This window comes from Bubalus kerabau, chromosome 13 (assembly GCF_029407905.1).
Source record: "Bubalus kerabau isolate K-KA32 ecotype Philippines breed swamp buffalo chromosome 13, PCC_UOA_SB_1v2, whole genome shotgun sequence".
Taxonomy (NCBI): domain Eukaryota; kingdom Metazoa; phylum Chordata; class Mammalia; order Artiodactyla; family Bovidae; genus Bubalus; species Bubalus kerabau.
The window spans coordinates 34174467-34193637 of record NC_073636.1 but is presented as its reverse complement, the minus strand read 5'-3'; the positions used below and the strand labels follow the sequence as shown (position 1 = coordinate 34193637).

At 38.7% G+C, this 19171-nt stretch overlaps 1 protein-coding gene, 1 non-coding gene and 1 pseudogene across 6 annotated transcripts in view; 2 read left to right on the top strand and 1 right to left on the bottom strand.

Moving 5' to 3' along the window:
* ZEB1 (zinc finger E-box binding homeobox 1) overlaps positions 1-19171 on the top strand; it is a 199216-nt gene that overhangs the window by 143532 nt on the left and 36513 nt on the right. For all 5 annotated transcript variants that reach the window (XM_055543983.1, XM_055543981.1, XM_055543982.1 and 2 more), the window contains exon 2: positions 1267-1467. In XM_055543983.1, the coding sequence (XP_055399958.1) occupies positions 1267-1467 (201 nt within the window). The remainder of the gene's footprint in view (positions 1-1266; positions 1468-19171) is intronic.
* LOC129626300 (small nucleolar RNA U109) lies at positions 5465-5587 on the top strand. The gene has a single exon (XR_008701910.1). It is a non-coding gene; the product is annotated as a small nucleolar RNA U109 (small nucleolar RNA).
* Positions 12777-13340, bottom strand: LOC129625515 (deoxyuridine 5'-triphosphate nucleotidohydrolase, mitochondrial-like; annotated as a pseudogene).

The window sequence follows — 19171 nt, the reverse complement described above, 5'->3', positions numbered from 1 at the left end:
GACTTTTGGTTATTAGTTCCTGCCTTGACATACACGTCCCTACTTTTAGATTGTGTTTCTTCTTTTGTGTTCTTGGGTGTGTGTGTGTCTGTGTGTGTTTACATGCATGTCATTTAAGCATTTAGGTGATTATCTTCTTTCAAGAATGATTGGAAATGTTAAGGGAAAAATGGAAAGAACAACTGAAAGTGATTATTGTTTGGCTACATGAACAAAGCATATTTTGTCCCCTTAAATTTTAGCAAGTAAGAATTACCCTGCGGATCGTTGAAAAGAGCTATTCCAGTGATCATATCCAATGAAGTTCTAAATAATTAATCCAATTGGAGTGACTATTACAAAGAGTCTGGAGGAAAAATATTGACTGGACTATATTATTTGTTTTGGTTCTTGAGCTGAATTATTCATTCAGAATAATTATATATCTTTATAATGCTGGTGTTAAACTTTACTGAAGTTCATTGAAAAGGTAGAAAGGATGCCCATTTGAAAACTGAACATTAGGTTTCTTTTTTCAGAATGACACATATAAACATTACTTACATATAAACGTCACTTAAATCATGTCTGAATTATGTGGAAATGTGGTTATATTGGGTGATTCTTTCTAAAGTTGGTATGGAATTAATGAAAATGCCTGGACCTAATTGACAACTTGAGAATACTGTTAAACTTGATGTTGCATTGCTGTTTTATTAGGGAAGATGAACTCTTCTCTTAAATGGTAGTACTTGAAAGATTTGAAGCCCTCATTCCACATAAGCAGTATCATATAACATAAGCTTACTATACTGGAGAAGATGTTTGATGGAATGTTTAAGAACACAGAATATGGAGCCAGACTCCTGGGGTTCAAATCGCTGCCCTGCCACTTCCTAGATGGACAAGTGACCTTCCCTGTGTCTTGGTTCCCACTTCTGTAAAATAGGGCTATAAGCAGTAGGCAGTAGATAGATCCTCTGTTTGTATGGTTGCTAAAATGTTGCTGTAAGAATCAAATGAGTTACTCCTTATAAAACACCTGTACATACAATTAAGTGTTCACTAAGCATGGCTACTATTATTTGCCTTTTTTGTGTATCTAGTGAGTGCTGTATGTATGCATGTTATCAAATACATTAGTTGTTTACATTTTACAGTCTAAAATAAACTATTATTGAGTGACAATCTATTTTAAGCACTTCTTAAAATTTCTTTTTACTAAGGTGTAAAAACTGGTTTTTATACTAGTTGGTTTTGATTGATTGTTTCTTGTTTGTATTACAGTTACAAATTATAATACTGTGGTAGAAACAAACTCAGATTCAGACGATGAAGACAAACTCCACATTGTGGAAGAAGAAAGCATCACAGATGCAGCCGACTGTGAAGGCGGCGTGCCAGACGAAGACCTGCCCTCAGACCAGACAGTGTTGCCCGGGAGCAGCGCGCGAGAAGGGAGCGCAAAGAGCTGCTGGGAGGACGATGGTGAGTTCAGTTTTTCTTGTAATATTCTATTATCTGGGTTCTTTTTAAAAAGTGTATTAACTGAAATGATAAACTAGATGATAAGTTTGAAATGAACTACAGTTTATCTTGTTAATCCAGTGATTCCCAACCTTTTTGGCACCAGGGACCAGTTTCATGGAAGACATTTTTCCATGGACCAGTGTGTGTTGGGGGGGCGGGTGTTTCTGGAGGATTCTCCTAAGGAGTGCACAACCTAGATCCTCGCATGCACAATTCGAAGTAGGGTTCACACTCCTTTGAGAATCTAGTGCCTCCGCTGATCTGACAGGAGGCGGAGCTCAGGAGGTGGAGCTCAGGCGGTAACACAGGTGATGAGGAGCGGCTGTAAATACAGATGAAGCTTCCCTCTTTGCCTGCCGCTCACCTCCTCCTGTGCGGCCTGGTTCCTAAAAGGACCGGCTCCTTCTACTTACCAAAAAGTAATTTCTGAAGTAGAATAATAGTTATTTCAACCATACTTGCATTTAGTATATTGATCTATATAATATATTGAATTTTGTTAGTTTTTTATAAGCAGAATCAAGCTTTTCATACACTATCGATATAGTTAAACCTATCTAATTTCATATCATTACCTCAAATGAAGAATCTGCTTAGAAACCAACAAATTATATTTTTGTATTTTTGTTGTTGTTGTTCAGTCACTAAATCATGTCACACTTTGCAACCCCATGGACTTGCAGCTTGCCAGGCTTCCCTGTCCTTCACTGTCTCCCAGAGTTTGCCCAAACTCGTGTCCTTTGAGCTGGTGATGCTATCTAACCATCTCCTCCTCTGTCATCCCCTTCTCCTGCCTTCAATCTTTCCCAGCATCAGGGTCTTTTCCAATGAGTTGGCTCTTTGCATCAGGTGGCGAAAATATTGGAGCATCATCATCAGTCCTTCCAGTGAATATTCAGGGTTGATTTCCTTTAGGATTAACTGGTTTGATCTCCTTGCTATTAAAGGGACTCTCAAGAGTCTTCTCCAGCACCACAGTTCAAAAGCATCAATTTTTCAGTGCTCAGCTTTCTTTATGGTCCAACTCACATCCGTACAGGACTACTGAAAAAACCATAACTTTGACTATCTGGACGTTTGTTGGCAAAGTGATGTCTCTGCTTTTTAATACACTGTCTAGATTTTGTCACAGTTTGTCTTCCAAGAAACAAGCATTTTTTTTTAATTTCATGGGTGCAGTCACCATCCACAGTGATTTTGGAACCCAAGAAAATAGTCTGTCACTGTTTCTGTTTTTTCCCCATCTTTTGCCATAAAGTGATGGGACTGGATGCCGTGATCTTAGTTTTTTAATGTGGAGTTTTAAGCCAGCTTTTTTACTCTCCTCTTTCACCTTCATCAAGAGGCTCTTTAGTTCCTCTTCATTTTCTGCCATCCATGTCTTCAAAAGTAAATATCATATGAGATCATGCCTCCTAGAAATAATGTAAAAAATGGATATGAGGCCAGTTATATGACTTTACTTTTACTGAACCCATCCTAAGTGCTAGAGATCAGTGTTTTTTTTGTTTTTTTGTTTTTTAGTGCAGGTACACACAGTACCTTTATATAATCTATTCTAGAACACATTCTCCAGAAGGAAGTTAAACATCTCTGACCTGTAGTTTCAAAAGGAACAATATGCAAACGGAATGACTTTGTCCACCTCTCCTAATCTCCACTGTCCCTCAAAGATCATGAGTAGTGATCAGGTCAGTGATTTATTTTCGAAGATTTTTTGTATTTTCTGAAAATAATTTTGTATGAGCCAGGAAACTCAAGTGTTTTTGTACTGTGATCTCTCTATCCTGAGTTTTGAGTTTCTTTTGCTTCTTGAACTTCATACTTTCTGGAAGAGAATATCACAACTAATTCTCGTGTTCCTGGTTGCCTGTGGGATTTGAATCCAGACTATGCCACATAGCAGACCAGAGCCCATGCAGCCCAACTTGACTGCACCCTCCTAGACTTGATTTGAGAGCTTCAATTCTTCTTCAGTTTTTATCTTCCTGACATTTGGACCTTACATTGTCTAAACTCCTGGATTCAATCTGGGTTAGGTGATATTTCTCCTGCTTTTTGTAAATATACTTTTGAAATCAGAGCAACCTGGAAGCTTCTTCTGAGTGACACTTTGCTTTTTTTTTATTTTCTTAAACTTTTCTTATGTAAAATATGAGTAGAGATTAAGGAGTTTTCTGGGCTGGCCCATGTATAAGGTATCTGGGAAGCAGTAAAATAAGGTAATAACTTAATCCCTTATCAACTCTTTTTTAAAAAACTGTGGAGACCTCTGCTTCTAGGGAGATGAAATACATATTTTTCCATGTTTCTCGTGCTAAGTACAGCCAGACCCTCTGGATATTACATGTAGACAAACCCAAGAAGGCTCTGGAAGGGGGAGAGAAGACAGGCAGATTTCCTAGGACCCAAGGAACAACACAGTCAGTAGTGAGTCCCTTGGAGATCAGAACCTCAACACTTGGTCAGAAGAAGGCTGTGCACACCAACTGCTCTAGTCCAGCCACAGGAAGACTGCAGCCCTGCAACCCATGCCCCCCAGTGGGGATCCCAGCCTTTGGCATCCACTGAGCAGAGCACACACACACACACCCTGCCGTGGTGATGTCAGAGACCAAGTAGGGAGATGGGGCGTTGCTCCCCTCTCAGCAGCAGTGACAATGGACACGCCCTGGAAACCACGTGAAACCTGGCCTTCCATTCGCCCTGCCCACAGTGGTGATAGGCATCCTGCCCTCTCCTGCCGGGAAGCCTGGTGAGGACTCAAGGCTTCCACCCTGCACCACCCGTGATGTCAGTGGAAGCCACATGGGGCAGTGATAAGGCACCCTCGCCCCCTCAGCCAGAGTGGAATCGGAAGAGCCTGGTGGGGGTCTAGATCCCACCCATTTAGCCATAAAGAGCAGGCCCTCTCCCCAGGCTGGAATAGAGGCTAAGGGAGGAGCCCAGACCTGCCCGCCATGGCCTGGAATGAGACCCTGAACACCTTCCCACAGGAGATCCAGGGTCTCTGTCTGCCGACAGAATAACTGAATGTCCCAGTGAAAGTGAAGTTGCTCGGTCATGTCCGACTCTTTGTGACCCCATGGACTATAGCCTGCCAGGCTCCTCAGTCCATGGAATTTTCCAGGCAAGAGTACTGGAGTGGATTGCCATTTCCTTCTCCAGGGGATCTTCCCAACCCAGGGATTGAACCCGGGTCTCCTGCATTGCAGGAAGATGCTTTACTGTCTGAGCCATCACGAAAGCCCCAAGTGTCATTCAAAACTCACTCACTGGAAAATTTCAACTGAAGTAGAAAAGACAGTCAACAAACACCAGCACTGAGGCGACAAAGATGCTACAATTACCTGACACGGAGCGTCATGATAAAAGTGCTTCAGCTCCCAATCGTGAGCATGCTTCAAATGAAAAGATACAGTCTTCACAAAGAAATAAAAATATAAGGAAGCATCAGATGGAAAATTTAGAACTGAAACATACAATGACTGAAATTCAGAGCCTCAGCACACAGACTCCATAGCCATGTGGGAGGACACAGGAGGAATCAGTGATGTGGCAGTGGGGACTGGAGCCTGCGTGAGCCCGTGTGAACAACAGAGCCAGACTGCAAAATGGAGCTGAGCCTGAGCCACTCCTCTGGGTGCCATGTGCCTGTCATCAAAATTCCAGGAAAACAAGATGAGCCTGAAAACTTACTCCAAGAAATAATGGCTGAAATTTTCCCAAATGCAGCAAAAAGACAGGATCCTGCATCCCAAACAGGATAAATCCAAGGAGACCCAGGTCATGGTGTATCATAAGCAAACTAAAGCCAATGAAAGAATCCTGAAAGCAGAGAAGGGAGGTACATATACCTTTAGGGGGAAACAGTTTAACTGCCAAAAATTTCTCATAGGAAATCACGGAGCCAGATGGAAACAGGAGACCTCAAATGCTAAAGAAAAGAATTGTCTTGCACGTGGAAGTGTCTTCTCATTCCTTTGGAAGCGGGAATACATGCTACATTAAAAAAGGAGTTCTCAGGGCTGCCAGCCTTACAGTAGAAGTTGAGTAGTAGTATATTTCTCCTGCATTAAAAAAAAGTCAACCCTGAGATTCTGTATCCTGAGAAGAGATCTTTCAAAGATGAAGAAGAAATCAAATGAAGGAATACAGAGGGGGTTTGTCCCCAGCACACCTTCCCTAAACGAATATCTGAAAGCAGCCTCTGAATAAAAAGGAAATGACAGAAAAGAAATCTTGGGCCATCAGGAAGGAAGAAAGCACAATGATGAGAGTGAACATATGGCCACATGCATATCCTTTTTTTTCCAGATTTTCTCAATTATGTGTGATGACAAAGTGGAAAACATGAGTAGGGGTTGATACAATGAATAAAATGGAGCAAACGTCAATACTTTCTAATTTGTATTGTGTATGAGCTCCCTCAAGTTGTGTTTGACCAAATCTTATGATAAATTTGATACCCAAGTCATAGGGGATTAAGAGTTGCACATTAATTCCTACCTGAACATAACTGTTAGTTCATTTGAGCCACAGTTGTTCAGTGTACATTGTTTAGAGAACATGCTACGAAGATAGTGAAAACTAATTAAAACTGCTCTGAAAAATAAGCCCTCAATTTGAAGATACATTGATTTCATAAACAAACTACATAAAGTTCTAGTTCTGGGCTTTACCTCACCTAGTTAAATAAGTGCATAAGGTTTATGTGTGTCACACCATGTTCAAAACAGTCTTGCCTGACCAATGGAACAAGCCAGTAAACGTAAAACCATTCCTCTGGTAAACAGTGGGAGTTTAAAATTTCATCTGCGAAAAGATGCACAGCCGATTTGCAGCCCTGCCCAGGGATGCAAGGCAGCCCAGACTTTTTGCTGGACTATTGGTTCAGAATCCTCTGTAAATTAATTTAACTTCATGAATATCCAGGTTAGTAACTTTTAATGGTTCAATCAGTCGGTTACAATTAACCGGCCTTTAATCATGCATTCCACTGAAATTTTATGTAATGAAGCCTCAGATCCAGAGCACTTCTACCCTTGAATCGTTTTATGACTCTTCAGGATGGTCCTTGTGGCTGAATTTGAAAAATTATCTGTCACATTGGACCTGGTTGACCAAACCAGCCTGCTCCTGGAGCAGAAACAGAGCACTTGAGTTTGCGACCAGAGGAGCCGGCACCCAGGGGCAGATGGCCCCCCGCCTGGTCCCCTTAGCTTCTGTTCTTTCGGGAGACCTGGCTCCACTGCTGCTCCGTGTTCTTTACTTTTTGGTGCATCCTATTAATCAACCACTACCCAAGGTAAAACAAGCAAAAAACCAAAGAAGGAAAGCTACAGGAGCCACACTGTCTATGCCAATTGGTTTCCTTAAAGACTAAGAAAAGGGGGAACGGTAAAGAAAGCAGGCAATGACATTCAGCTGTGGCAGAGATCAGCACATGAAACTGGTACAGATTTGCAACCAGAGTACAAATTGTCAGTCTTAAGTGTACTGGGAAATATTATATGCTACCAAAATGTTAATTATGCCATAAATGCCTTTTAAAATCTTACCTGTGAATGAAGTCTCAAGTTAGGATCAAGTTCTTAGAAGGATTAAAGAGAAGCAATATTTTCATTATAAAACTAAATAAACTAAGACATGTTCACATCTAAGGATGAGATTTCTAGATTCATTAAGTCCTGTTGTCTTAAAAGACTTATAAACTTCACTTTTTTTTTGGTAGGAAATATAGTGTACCTTGGCAGTGTTCCAGCATATCATACTTATCTGACAAGAGCTTCTTGTGGTTCAGCCCAAAGCTGTCATGCTTGTGTCAGTTAAACGTTTTTAGATATATATGCTCTTTCAGGACACCTGTTTCATAGACCTTTTACCCTTTTAGCTTTTAAAAATTACATGAAAGTAATTCAATGGTATACAGTATCATTTAATAGACTGGCTATTTCTTAATGCCTTAAAATGATCCCAAGTAAGAGTGATTTAACCATTTTTCTGACTTGAAAATTTTTGACCTCTATAGAAATGCACATGTTGACAAAAATGCCAAGTCAATGAAAACTTCTTTAAGGTAAAAACATATAAAAGTCTGATCTTACAGTTGTAGCAATAAAGCTTTTTTGAATAAAAGTTATAATAAAATGGCAGCTTAGACAGTAAAGAATCCACCTGCAATGCAAGAGACCCAGGTTTGATCCCCGGGTCAGGAAGATCTCCTGGAGAAGGGAATGGCAACCCACTTCAGTATTCTTGCCTGGAGAATTCCATGAACAGGGGAGCCTGGTGGACCACAGTCCACGTGGTCGCAAAGAGTTGGACACGATTAAGCAACTAACACTATAATAAAATACAATAAACAATCTATGCAAAGAATGCCTCCATCACTAAATAACTCAGTATTGAACCAAATTATCCTTGTCTCAAGATTTAGCCTGACCTACCCTTTAGAACCTTTTTCAACCAAAGGTGGTGTGTGATGTGGAAAAGCTCACCATGCAGCTTCTCATCTTCTTTGTATTGCTGTGTCCCCTGAGCATCACTTTTGCATCTATAAGATGAAAAAACTGGGCCGGATGACCGCAGAGGTCTTATTTTAGCTCTGCTCATAACGGGATCCAACTCCATTTGCACTAAATGTGCAGCACTAACATTTGAGTGACTCTAAACGCCTAAGCATTATGAGGTGGCCCAGGGGGAGGAGTCTGGGCTCTACCTACAGTGGGAACCCCAGCTGTGCCCACTGCCTTCCTGAAAAATCCCAGCCAATCAGACGTGTGCCTGGATGGAGAGCAGTGTGTACAGCTCCTGTGTCGTCAGCTCTACAGCACATGTTCCAAGTATTGATTTCCAAGTTACTTAGGTTCTTGTCTTCCCCACCCACTTCAGTGTGTCATGTAATTCATTTGTAATACAGCTAGGTTCCCTTGCTAATGTCTATATTTCATTTTGTATTCTGTCTGCTGGGTGATTTATTTGGGGGAGGAGGTGGTTTGTTCTGTCTGTAAAGGTTCAGAAAGACACACTCAGAAAAGTGTCACACACCCATTCCTGTCCCCGTTTTCCCTAATAAAAATGCTACTCACAGAAGACTCCATAATTTTGAAACTACTTTATGTGTATAGTATACTCTGAAATTGAACAAATAAGTAAATATGTTGAGGATAAGGAGACCCAGGTTTCTCACTGTCAGCAGTGAGACAGGGGAAGAAAGGAGGCTGGGATAAACCCTGTGGTGTCTGATTGGAATCAGAGGTATTCGTGTGACCTCATGGTTCTTAATGTCTATGAAGACAAATAAAAAAGTACACACGCCTACGTGCAGCTGTTAGTGCACATACGTGTCTCCCAGCTCTGTCTGCTGAGAAGGCAGGGCGGCAGTGACAGACAGTAGCAGTAAGCGTATCCAGTGCCCAGATCTGTGGAGCGACTGTGGCAAGGCTCCTTGCAGAAATGACTGATTCTGGAACCAAGGGAGAGAAAATGTAAGATAAGCCTGGAACATGAGTAAGAAAGGGCTAAAAAAAATTTATGAAGGCATATCAAGAAACACAAGAGCTAACTTAAAGGAACTCCCCATGGCCAAATCTAGAACAATTTTGGCAGCAAAATAAATGGTAGTATTGGATTATAATCTATGAAGTGAAATAAATATCAGTGCATCCATATGGATATAAATACTTAAATACATGGAGGAGAAGGGAAAGCTCTTCCTTATAGTATAATTCTAGTTGTAAATTAAGAAATAATCAGGGGAGTGGAAAATCACCATTAGGCAAACACCTTGGTAATTGTTGTGGGCAAGAGCCATCAATGGGTACTAACGTTAGTGGGTGCCGATAACATGAGAAAAAAGATATGTGCCTAATCTCAAAGTATTTTCCCACCAGACAATTATAAAGAAAGGCATAATAACTGCTGTAAAGAAACCTGACAGCATCTTAACCAGGTGATGAAGGTTAATGCCACCTTCATCAGGTCATGCTGACACCATGCCTTGACTATTATAAATAGTGCTTCAGTGAACATAGGAGTACAGATATTTCCTGAGATAGTAGTTTCTTTTCCTTCAGATATATACTCAGAAGCAGAATTTCTGGATCACATGGTAGTTCTGTTTTTAATTTTCTTGGGGCGCCTCCATACTATTGTTCATAGTAGCTGCACCAGGTTACATTCCAAACAGTGCACCAATTCCCTTTTCTCCACATCACCAACACCTTGTCTGTTTGATGACAACCATTCTAACAGGTGTGAAGTGGCATCTCATTATGGTTTTGATTTGCATTTCCCTGATGATAAGTGATTTTGAACACCTTCTCATGTGTATTTCTTTGCCATTTGTATGTCTTCTAAACAAAAAAAAGAAAGAAACAGTCTATTCAGGTCTTTGGTGTGTGTGCTCAGTCACTAAGTCATGTCTGACTCTCTGCGACCCCATAAACTGTAGCCTTCCAGGCTCTTCTGTCCATGGGATTTCCAAGGCAAGAATACTGAAGTGGGTTGCCATCTCCTCCTCAGGGAATCTTCCTGACCGAGGGATCAAACCCACGTCTCCCACATTGGCAGGTGGATTCTTTACCACTGAGCCACCAGGGAAGCTCATTCAGGTCCTTTGCCCATTTTAAAATCATTATTTGCTTTTTTACTATCAAGTTGTAGAAGTTCCCTGTGCATGTTGAGTATTAACCCCTTTTCATTTGTATGCTTTGCAGATGCTTTCTTCTGCCACACAGTTTGCCTTTTCATTTTGTTGATCATTTCTTTTGCTGTGCAGAAGCTTTTTCAGTTTGATGTATGCCTTTATTTTTTATTTTTTTACTTGTGCTTTGGTGTCATATCTAGAAAATCACTGCCACGATCAATGTCAGGGAGTTTTTTCCCCTGTGTTTTCTTCCAGGATTTTTATGGTTTCATGTCCCACATTGAAGTCTTTAACCTGTTTCAAGTTAATGTGTGATAGTGATACGAGATAGGAGTCTAGCTTCATTCTTCTACATGTGACTGTCCAGTTTTTCCAACACCGTCGATTGAAGAGACCACCTTTTGCCTATTGAGCTTTCTTGGCTCCCTTGTCAAGTATTAGTTGACTTCAGTAATTACATGGGTTTATTTCCGGGCCTTTGATTCTTTTCCATTAGTCTATGTGTTTTCAGTGCCAGTACCACATGTTTTTATTACTATAGTTTTATAGTACAGTTTGAAATCAGGAAGTGTGATACCTCCAGCTTTGTTCTTATTACTCAAGATTGTTTTGGCTATTCAGGATCTTTTGTAATTTCACATAAATTTTAGCATTTATCATTTATTTTCTATTTCTGTAAAAAATGCTATTGGAATTTAGATGGGGATTGCATTGAATCTACAAATAGCTCTGGGTAGTATGGATATTTAACAGTATTAATTCTTCTAGTTCATGAACACAAAATATCTTTCCACTTACTTGTGTTTTCAATTTCTTTCATCAGTGTTTTACAGCTTTTTAATGAAATTGTGTTTTAATTTATTTTTTAATTGCAGGAAAATTGCCTCACAGCATTTAGTGCTGTTATTTCCTTGGTTAAATTTATTCGTAAGTATTTTGTTAGTTTTGATGCTATTGTAAACAAGATTTCATCTATTTATTTATTTCTATTTCATATGGTTTCACTATATAGAAATGCAACTGATTTTGAATGTTGTTTTTTTTTTAATCTGTATAGGTATTCTTTGATTTCTTACATTAGATTTTTATAGTTTCAAAATGCAGATCATTAACATGTTTTGAGAGACTTAAACCTCTTTCTTTCATTTTTGAAGGGAAAAACTATTGTGAATATTTTATTTTTAAGTTTCCATTTGTTCATTCTCATTCGGGTTACATGATTGGGCAATATGATTGATTTTTGTTTGTTGCCCTTGTATCCTGCAGACTTGCTAGTTCTAAACAGTCTTTGGAGATTCTTAAGATTTCTATGTAGACAGTCTTCTTTTCAAATTGGGGTAGTTTTTCTTCCTTTTCTAGTCTGTATACCATTTATTTCTTTTTATTAGAAAATGCCAGGAGTGGTGAGAGTGGACATTTTCCCAATCTTAGAGGGAATTTAAAGTATAATGTTAACTGTGGATTTATTGTAGATGTTCTTTATGAAACTATTCTCATTTCTAGTTTGTTGAGAGTTTTCATCATGAATAGATGTCAGATTTTTTCAATGCTTTTTCTGTGTCAGTTGATATGATCATGTGGTTTTGCTTCTTCAGCCTGTTAACACAGTGAAATGCATTAATGGACTTTCCAATATTGAACTAGCTTTAGATTATCTGGAAAGCCCCTCTGAGTCATTGTGTTTTCATATATTGCTGAATATGACTTGGTAATTTTTTGTTGAAGAGTTTTGTGCCAGTGTTGATGAGAGATACTGGTCTATAGGTTGGTTGGTTTGTTTTTTGTAATATTGTAACATGGTTTTGGTATCAAGGTAATATGGGCCTCATAAAATTAATAGGAAAGTCTTCCTTTCTCTTCTGTTTTCTTAAAATATTATTTAAATTTAATGCTGTTCAGTAAATGTCTGGTAAAACTTAAAGTGGAAACCATGTGGACCTAGAATGTCTATTATTTAGGGGAGAAGATTTTAAACTACAAATTAAATTTTTAAAACAATTATAGGAATATTCAGATTAGCCATTTGGTCTTGGATGACTTGCAGTAGTTTCTAGTTTTTGAGGACATAGTCCATTTAAAAGTTTTCAAATTCATGTCTGTTAAGAGATGTTAACCTTACCAGACTGCTTTAAGGAAAATAGCTCACAATTACATAGCACTTACTGAGTGTCTGGTACAATACTAAGTACATACTGTAGTGATTTTATCTTCACAACTACCCTAACTACTGTTGTTATCCTCCAAATTTATATTTTATAAACTGGTTATGAACTGCCTCACAGATTTCATAATGGACATATAAAACTTTTCATTTAAGTGTAATTACAAACAACCTAATTTCTAGCACATTAAAAATGACATTTTTAAACACCATTCATATGTGAAATCCATAGCAATTTAATACCTTAATTTAATACTTCCATTTAAAGAAAAAAACATGAATAAGCTCTTCTTTTAAGAGTCAGAAATGTATATCTTAATGTTTACTTCTTGAACTCATAGCCCTTTTAATATCTTCTGGCTCTGCAGTGATCCCCTTTTCATTCCTGATATTAGAAATTTATAGCTTCCCTCATTTTTTGTCAGTCTTTCTTAATGTCTGTCATTGTTTTTGGTCTTTTTTTTTTTTTTAAGCAAAGTCTTTATTTTCAAGAAAAAAGTACATTCTCATATCCTGTTCTTGTCATATGTTTTAATTACTTCCAGTGGAACCAAAGCCTCTTGAACCCCTTTCAGTGTCATCTAAAACTTGAACTTCCTCTATTTCTGGGTAAAATATCCGTTCACAAGTGAGCTGTGCAATTCAAACTTTTGACTTCAAACTTCTCTTTGCCAAAATTAAACAGGACAACACCAACATTCCCTCTATAATATTCATCTATGACACCAGCTCCTACATCTATGAAGGGTTCTGCTGCCAAGCCAGAACGAGGAGCCACTCTTCCATAGCACCCAGAAGGAAGGGCTATCTGAATGTCAGTTTTCACAAGCACTGTCTCCATCGGTGGTACTGGGTAATCATAGGCACTGTACAGGTCGTAGCCCGCAGCACGCGCGGACCCCTTGGTTGGGGCTGTGGTGTGCTCTGAGAGCCGGGCAAAGCGGAGACGCATATCGCCCGCCTCTGTGGCCCGGCCCGCTTGCTGGGTGAGACGACTTGTGCCTCTTGAGAGCAGGGCATGGCAGCGTAGAACATGCGCATAAGAGGGAGCAGGGGGAACGAGAGAGAGGGAGAGCTGTTTTCGTCTTTTCAAAGAACCTTTTACCATTTTCTCTATTATTTTTTCACTTTTATTGATTTCTATTCTTAATACTTCTGAGTTTATTTTTCTCCTCTTCTACTGTTTACCATGGTAGCACAGAGTTTTGATTTGAGTCCTTATTTTATAACATAGGCATTTAATAATGTAAATTACCCTTTAAGCAGTGTTTTTGGTACATTCCACAAATGTTGATATTTTGGTTTTCATTTTTCTCTTTGACCCATGGATTCCTTAGAAGTATGTTAATTTCCAAAGTGTTCAGAAGCTTTTTCCTCTTTCTCCTACATATCTAGTTTATATTCATTATGCTAAGAAAACATACTAGGCTGGCCAAAAAGTATGTTGTTTTGGCCAGCTCAGTACTTTAAATTATATTTAATTTGTTAAGTTTTGTTGTATGATCCTGGATGTGATCTGTCTTCCTAAAACTTTTATGTGCTTTTAAAAAGTACCAGGTTGAATGTTCTATAAATGTCAGTTGGTTCTAGTGGTTATGAATGCTGCCTGGTTCTTTATATTGTTGCTGACTTTTTCTCTGCTTGTTCTGTCAGTTAATGTGAGGAGGAGTATTGAAGTCTCCAGTTACAATCATAGATCTGCTTTCTGTTCTCTCAGTCTCCTGATTTGAAGCTTTGCTGGTTTCACACATATTTAAGATGGTTATATCTTCTTGGTGAATGGACTTATCATTATAATGTTTCTCTATATCTCTGGTAATTTTCTTAGCTCTAAAGTCTACTTTAATGTTAAAATAATCACCCTATTTTTTTTTTCATTAATGTTTGCATGGTATATCTTTTTCTATCCTTTTACTTTTAACATACCTATATCATTATATTTGAAATTACTTATTTGTAGAGAGCTATAGATGGAGCCTTGTTTTTAAAATCTGTCTCTTAATTGGCTTGTTTAGACCATTTATATTTAATATAACTTTTGGTATTTGGATTTAGGTTTATAATTGTATATTATTTTTCATTTTTTTCATTTTTCTATTCTTTTCCTGTCTTTTTTGGACCATTTGAATATGGCTTAGTATTCCATTTTCACTTATTTATTTCATTTTTGACTGTATCTCTTTGTAGTGATTTTTTTAGTAGTTGCTCTATAGAATTTGAATGTTACACACTTTTCACAGTCTACTTAGAATCAATATTTTACTACCCCAAGTGAAATACAGAAACCTTGCACCCACAAGGATGCCATTGCCCTCCTTCCTTTATATTGTAGTTGTATATGTAGTTGTCATTTCTTATATTCTCCTTCATTCCTGACATTTCAAGTTTCCCTCTAATATCATTTCCCCTTCTTTCTGAAGATCTTCCTGTAGCAATTCTTTTAGATAAGGTCTCCTGGCCATGAACTCTGCTAGCTCTCTTTTATCTACGAATATCTTTCTTTTACCTCCAGTTCTGAAGTATGTTTTCACTGAATGTAAAATTTAGGGTTGAGAGACTTTTATTTTCTTTTAGCACTTTAAAACATTCCATTTCCTTATGGAATCCTAAATTCCTAATGATAAATTTACTGTCAGTTCAATCATTGTTCCCTTATATTACATTTTCTCTTACTCTTTTCAAGTTTTGTTTTTGTTTTTGTTTTTGCTTTCAGAGTTAGTTTGATGATATGGGCCTAGGTTTGGAGGGCTTTACCCTGCTTGAGATTCAGTTAACCTCTGAACCTATTAATTTGTGTCTTCTGTTAAATTTGGGAAGTTTTTAGACATTATTTTTTCAAAAATTTTTTTTTCTATATCATTCTCTTCTCTTTCTGTGACTTCAGTGACATGAAAGATACTTCCTTATTATCCTGTACATCTAAGACTCTCTTAGTCATTTACTCTGCTTTTCAGACTAGAAAATTTTCATTGATCTGTCATCAAGTTCACTAATCTTTCCTCTTTCATCTCTATTTTACTATTGAGCATATCAAGTGGGTTTTTTAATTTTTTGTTATTGTATTCTTCTGAAGTTTTATTTTGATTCTTTTTTTATAGTTTCTATTTGCTGATGCAAGTTTGCTGAGACTTTCCTTCTACTCCTTTCAAGAATGTTCACCCTTAACTTCTTGGAGAACCTTTATAAAAGCTGTCCTGTAATTTCAACACCTGTGTTATCTCAGTGTTGCCACATTTTCCCACAGAAGCTGTGGTTTTTCTTGGTTCTTTGCATGCCAAGTAATTTTGGATTGTATCCTGGACACTTTTGAGTATTATCTTATGAGACCCTTGTTGTTATTTAAATCCTGTGGAGAATTTTTGTACTTCTGGTTTAGCAGGCAATTCAGTGTATCAGGCTGTCAGTTCCAGCCAGCTTTTTGTGGGTTGTAGTCCCAATATAAGTTGCATTTTCAAGCCTTTGCAGTGCTCTTCAGATCTGTACCATGCGGAGTAATGATCTTATCCAACTCTTCAATTCTCAGAGTCTGTGATCAGATCCACATGAGGGACACTTGGGAAGCACCCAGGGGTCCACAGACAGCTCTGTGCAGTTGCTTCCCCATGCTCCTCCCGCTCAGTGGTCTCTTCAGTATTTCCGGCTCCTCAGGACTCTGCTGTTCAGTCTTCTGTCCAAAACGCTGGGACTTTACTGCCGTACCTTATGCATACTTCCTGCAACTATGACCGTGAGAAGAGCTGCAGGAAGATGGGCAGAGGGAGTTCAGTGGACACACGTACCACCGTCTTCAGGCTCTGCTCCTTCAGCTGGAGAAGGTGCCCCTCCCTTGGCTTTTAGGTACCTGGGGGCCCCTGCTTTCACCATGGTCTCTCCCACTGTGGGTTGACCTGGGGGCTGGGACCCAAAATGAAAGATGGAAAAATGCATATTTCTCCCTTTCCTGCTCCCTAAACTGGAGGGCTTTTCTAGCATGCTTCTTCCATGCTTCAGTGTCCACATCCAGCTTTTGAACCACCCTGAACCCAGGCTGCGGTGGGTGGAATCACTTCCAGCTCAGTGGCCCCCTCTTCTTCCTCTGCCTGCTCTGGTTCACCTTCCAGAGTCTTCACACTGCCCCTCCATGCATTCTCCCAGGTGTTGTAGCTGTGTCTGGTGGGACATACAGGTAGCCTATCTCCATCTTCACCAAAGCTGACTTCAGGCATGTTTTTCATTTACCATTGTCTACATTAACAGGTTTTCCTGGAGGTTGTGAATTATATTTACTGGGAGGTTGATGGACAATTATACCAAAAATAGATTGATACATATGTAGAACCTAATGGATATAAGAAGGAAAAAGATGGAGCTGTCTGGAAACATACTTAAAAAGTACACAGTGAAACAAACATTCCATCCTTAATCAAAGTTTGAATACTTTATGTTTGCGTTAAGGAATTTCTCAGTGTTTGCTTTTTGGACAGTGTTGCTGTAATAGGTTTCTCTCCTGTAACAGGGACAGTGGGGTGGGGCTAGCAGAGAGCAGGGTCAGGGAAGACTTACAAACTGAGAGACAGGTGAACTGAGCTTCAAAGAAGTCAGATTAGTAGCAGTTACTCAGATGAATGGGTAACAGCATTCTAGCAGAGAACACAGATTTAAGAAAAAGGCAGGTCTAAATGGGCTTGGTGTGTGTGTCATCGAGAAAAAGACAGGAGCAGAAAAGGAGAATCTGACTCCCTTAGCCACTCACTGTGCCTTCTTAGCCATTGCTACAAAATATCCCCACAGAAATATGTGTAATTGTTAGAAACCCCTTGTTATTAATTTCAGAAATGCAAGTTTTAGAATTTAGAATATGTGTTAAATTATCTATCCTGTACTTTGAATTATCTTATCTCGCCATTGATAGTAGGCATCTGCATCTCTAATTAAAATCAACTGCATCTGTCATACTTGTTTTTACTTACTAGGAATTTCATTCTTCAGCAAAATGAACAGGTGCTGTCTACTTTGATATAAATGTGTGCTATTTGCCTTTGACTTTTTTAAAGTAAACTTTCAATTTGAGATAATTACAGATTCACAAACAATTCATAGTTTTAAATTTACAAATAATACAGGGCGTCTGTGCACCTTTTACCCAGTTTCAAATGGTAACATCTTACAGAACTGTAATACAGTATTGTAACCAGGATATTAATGTTGATACAGGTGAGATGCAGAGCATCCATGACCACAGGGCTCCCCACTTGCCTTCAAACAATCTGTCCTCTCCTCCTTTCCCCTCCTCCCCATCCTTAACCTTGGCAGCCACTAAGCCACTATTCTCCATTTTTGTAAGTTTGTCATTTCGTTAATGTAATATAATTGGAATAATGCAGTATGTAATAACCTTTGGATTGGCTTTTTTCACTCACCAAAATCGTTCGGTGACTCATTGAAGTTGTATTTATCAATAGTTTGTTCCTTTTTATTGCTGAATAGCATTTCATGACTTACTTCAGCTATCTTTTGCCATTCTTTGAAAAACTGAAGTCGTGTTACTCTGGAGTTTGTCCTTTAGATACTTGCTTTGGTATTTAGACTAAAAGCCAAACCCTCAGGAGCACTCTGGTTTTCCTTCCTAAGTTGCACTTAGATTGGTCAGTCATAATATGTTGACATTATAAGGTCTTATAGGAGAAAAAAAATCTTAGGAATAAGTAGATTCAGTTACTTTATTCCTCTTATATTTCTTAAAACTAGAAGTAAGGTCAGAACACATTACCGAGAATGCTGCTTGAGAAATACTTAGAACAGTCCCTGTTCCAAGATGCCCTCGTGCTGGTCCCTGGATGGAGCGGGGAGGGACTACTGCAGGCAGTGATTTTTGGCAAGAGGAGGGTACCCACCTGACCGCCCAGTGCGAGCACCATTTCTGTTTCATTAGTTGACATGATTTTAGTTGTTGAACAAAAATTCTGCCCCCAATAAAGAGGGGATGATTGGAGCCTTCCAGGTTTCAAACTGTGGTAAATAAGCATGGGACCAGATTCTGACATGTTACATTCTCATGTAAGTAGCCTGGATTTCACTCCAGCAGAAGGAGTAATTTAATTGAATTGCAGACAGTGTTTAAGTTAGCTTTAACTGCAAGCAGTAAAATTAATAAGGTCCAAAATAATATTTAAACTTTAAAATCAGTGATACTGTGGGCTTTCCTGGTGGTCCAGTGTTTAAAACTCTGCGCTTCCACTGCAGCGGGCATGGGTTCAGTCCCTGGTCGGGGAAAGTTCCACATGCCATGTGGTACTGAAGAAAAAAAAAGAAACAAAAACTCCAAAATAAATAACTAAAATCAGTGTTACCTTCCACCTTAGCAAGTCCTAGCTCAGCCTGCTTCGGTTTTCATGTGAGGAGAAACAGTGAACACACATATGCAGTAATAAATATATTGCTATCATAATTACCCACTTGGCACACTGTTTATTATTTTAGGTTAAGTAGATGCTTTGGAGGAAGAGAAAAAAAATAAACATTGGAGACTTTCAGATGCTTAGCAAATACCAGTGTTTATCATAGAGTATTGTTAACATTTGACCAGGGATTTTTAAATTGTCATTTTGCTGATAGCAGATATAAAATGAGAATTCTTCAGCAGAAGTTAATCTCATCATTATCCACTTCAGACAGTGTTTTTTATGCTGATCTAAAGAGGTTTATGCATATTTTAACTATCACATAATGATCATCTTTAAGTAGTAACATAAAAGTTAATGAGTATAGAAAATCTGCCAAATAAATCCACCCTGTAATCCAAGACACTTATAGAAATACATGCTTTAATGTGAGCACAGATTTTACTTGATTAGTGCTCTATTTCTCAATTC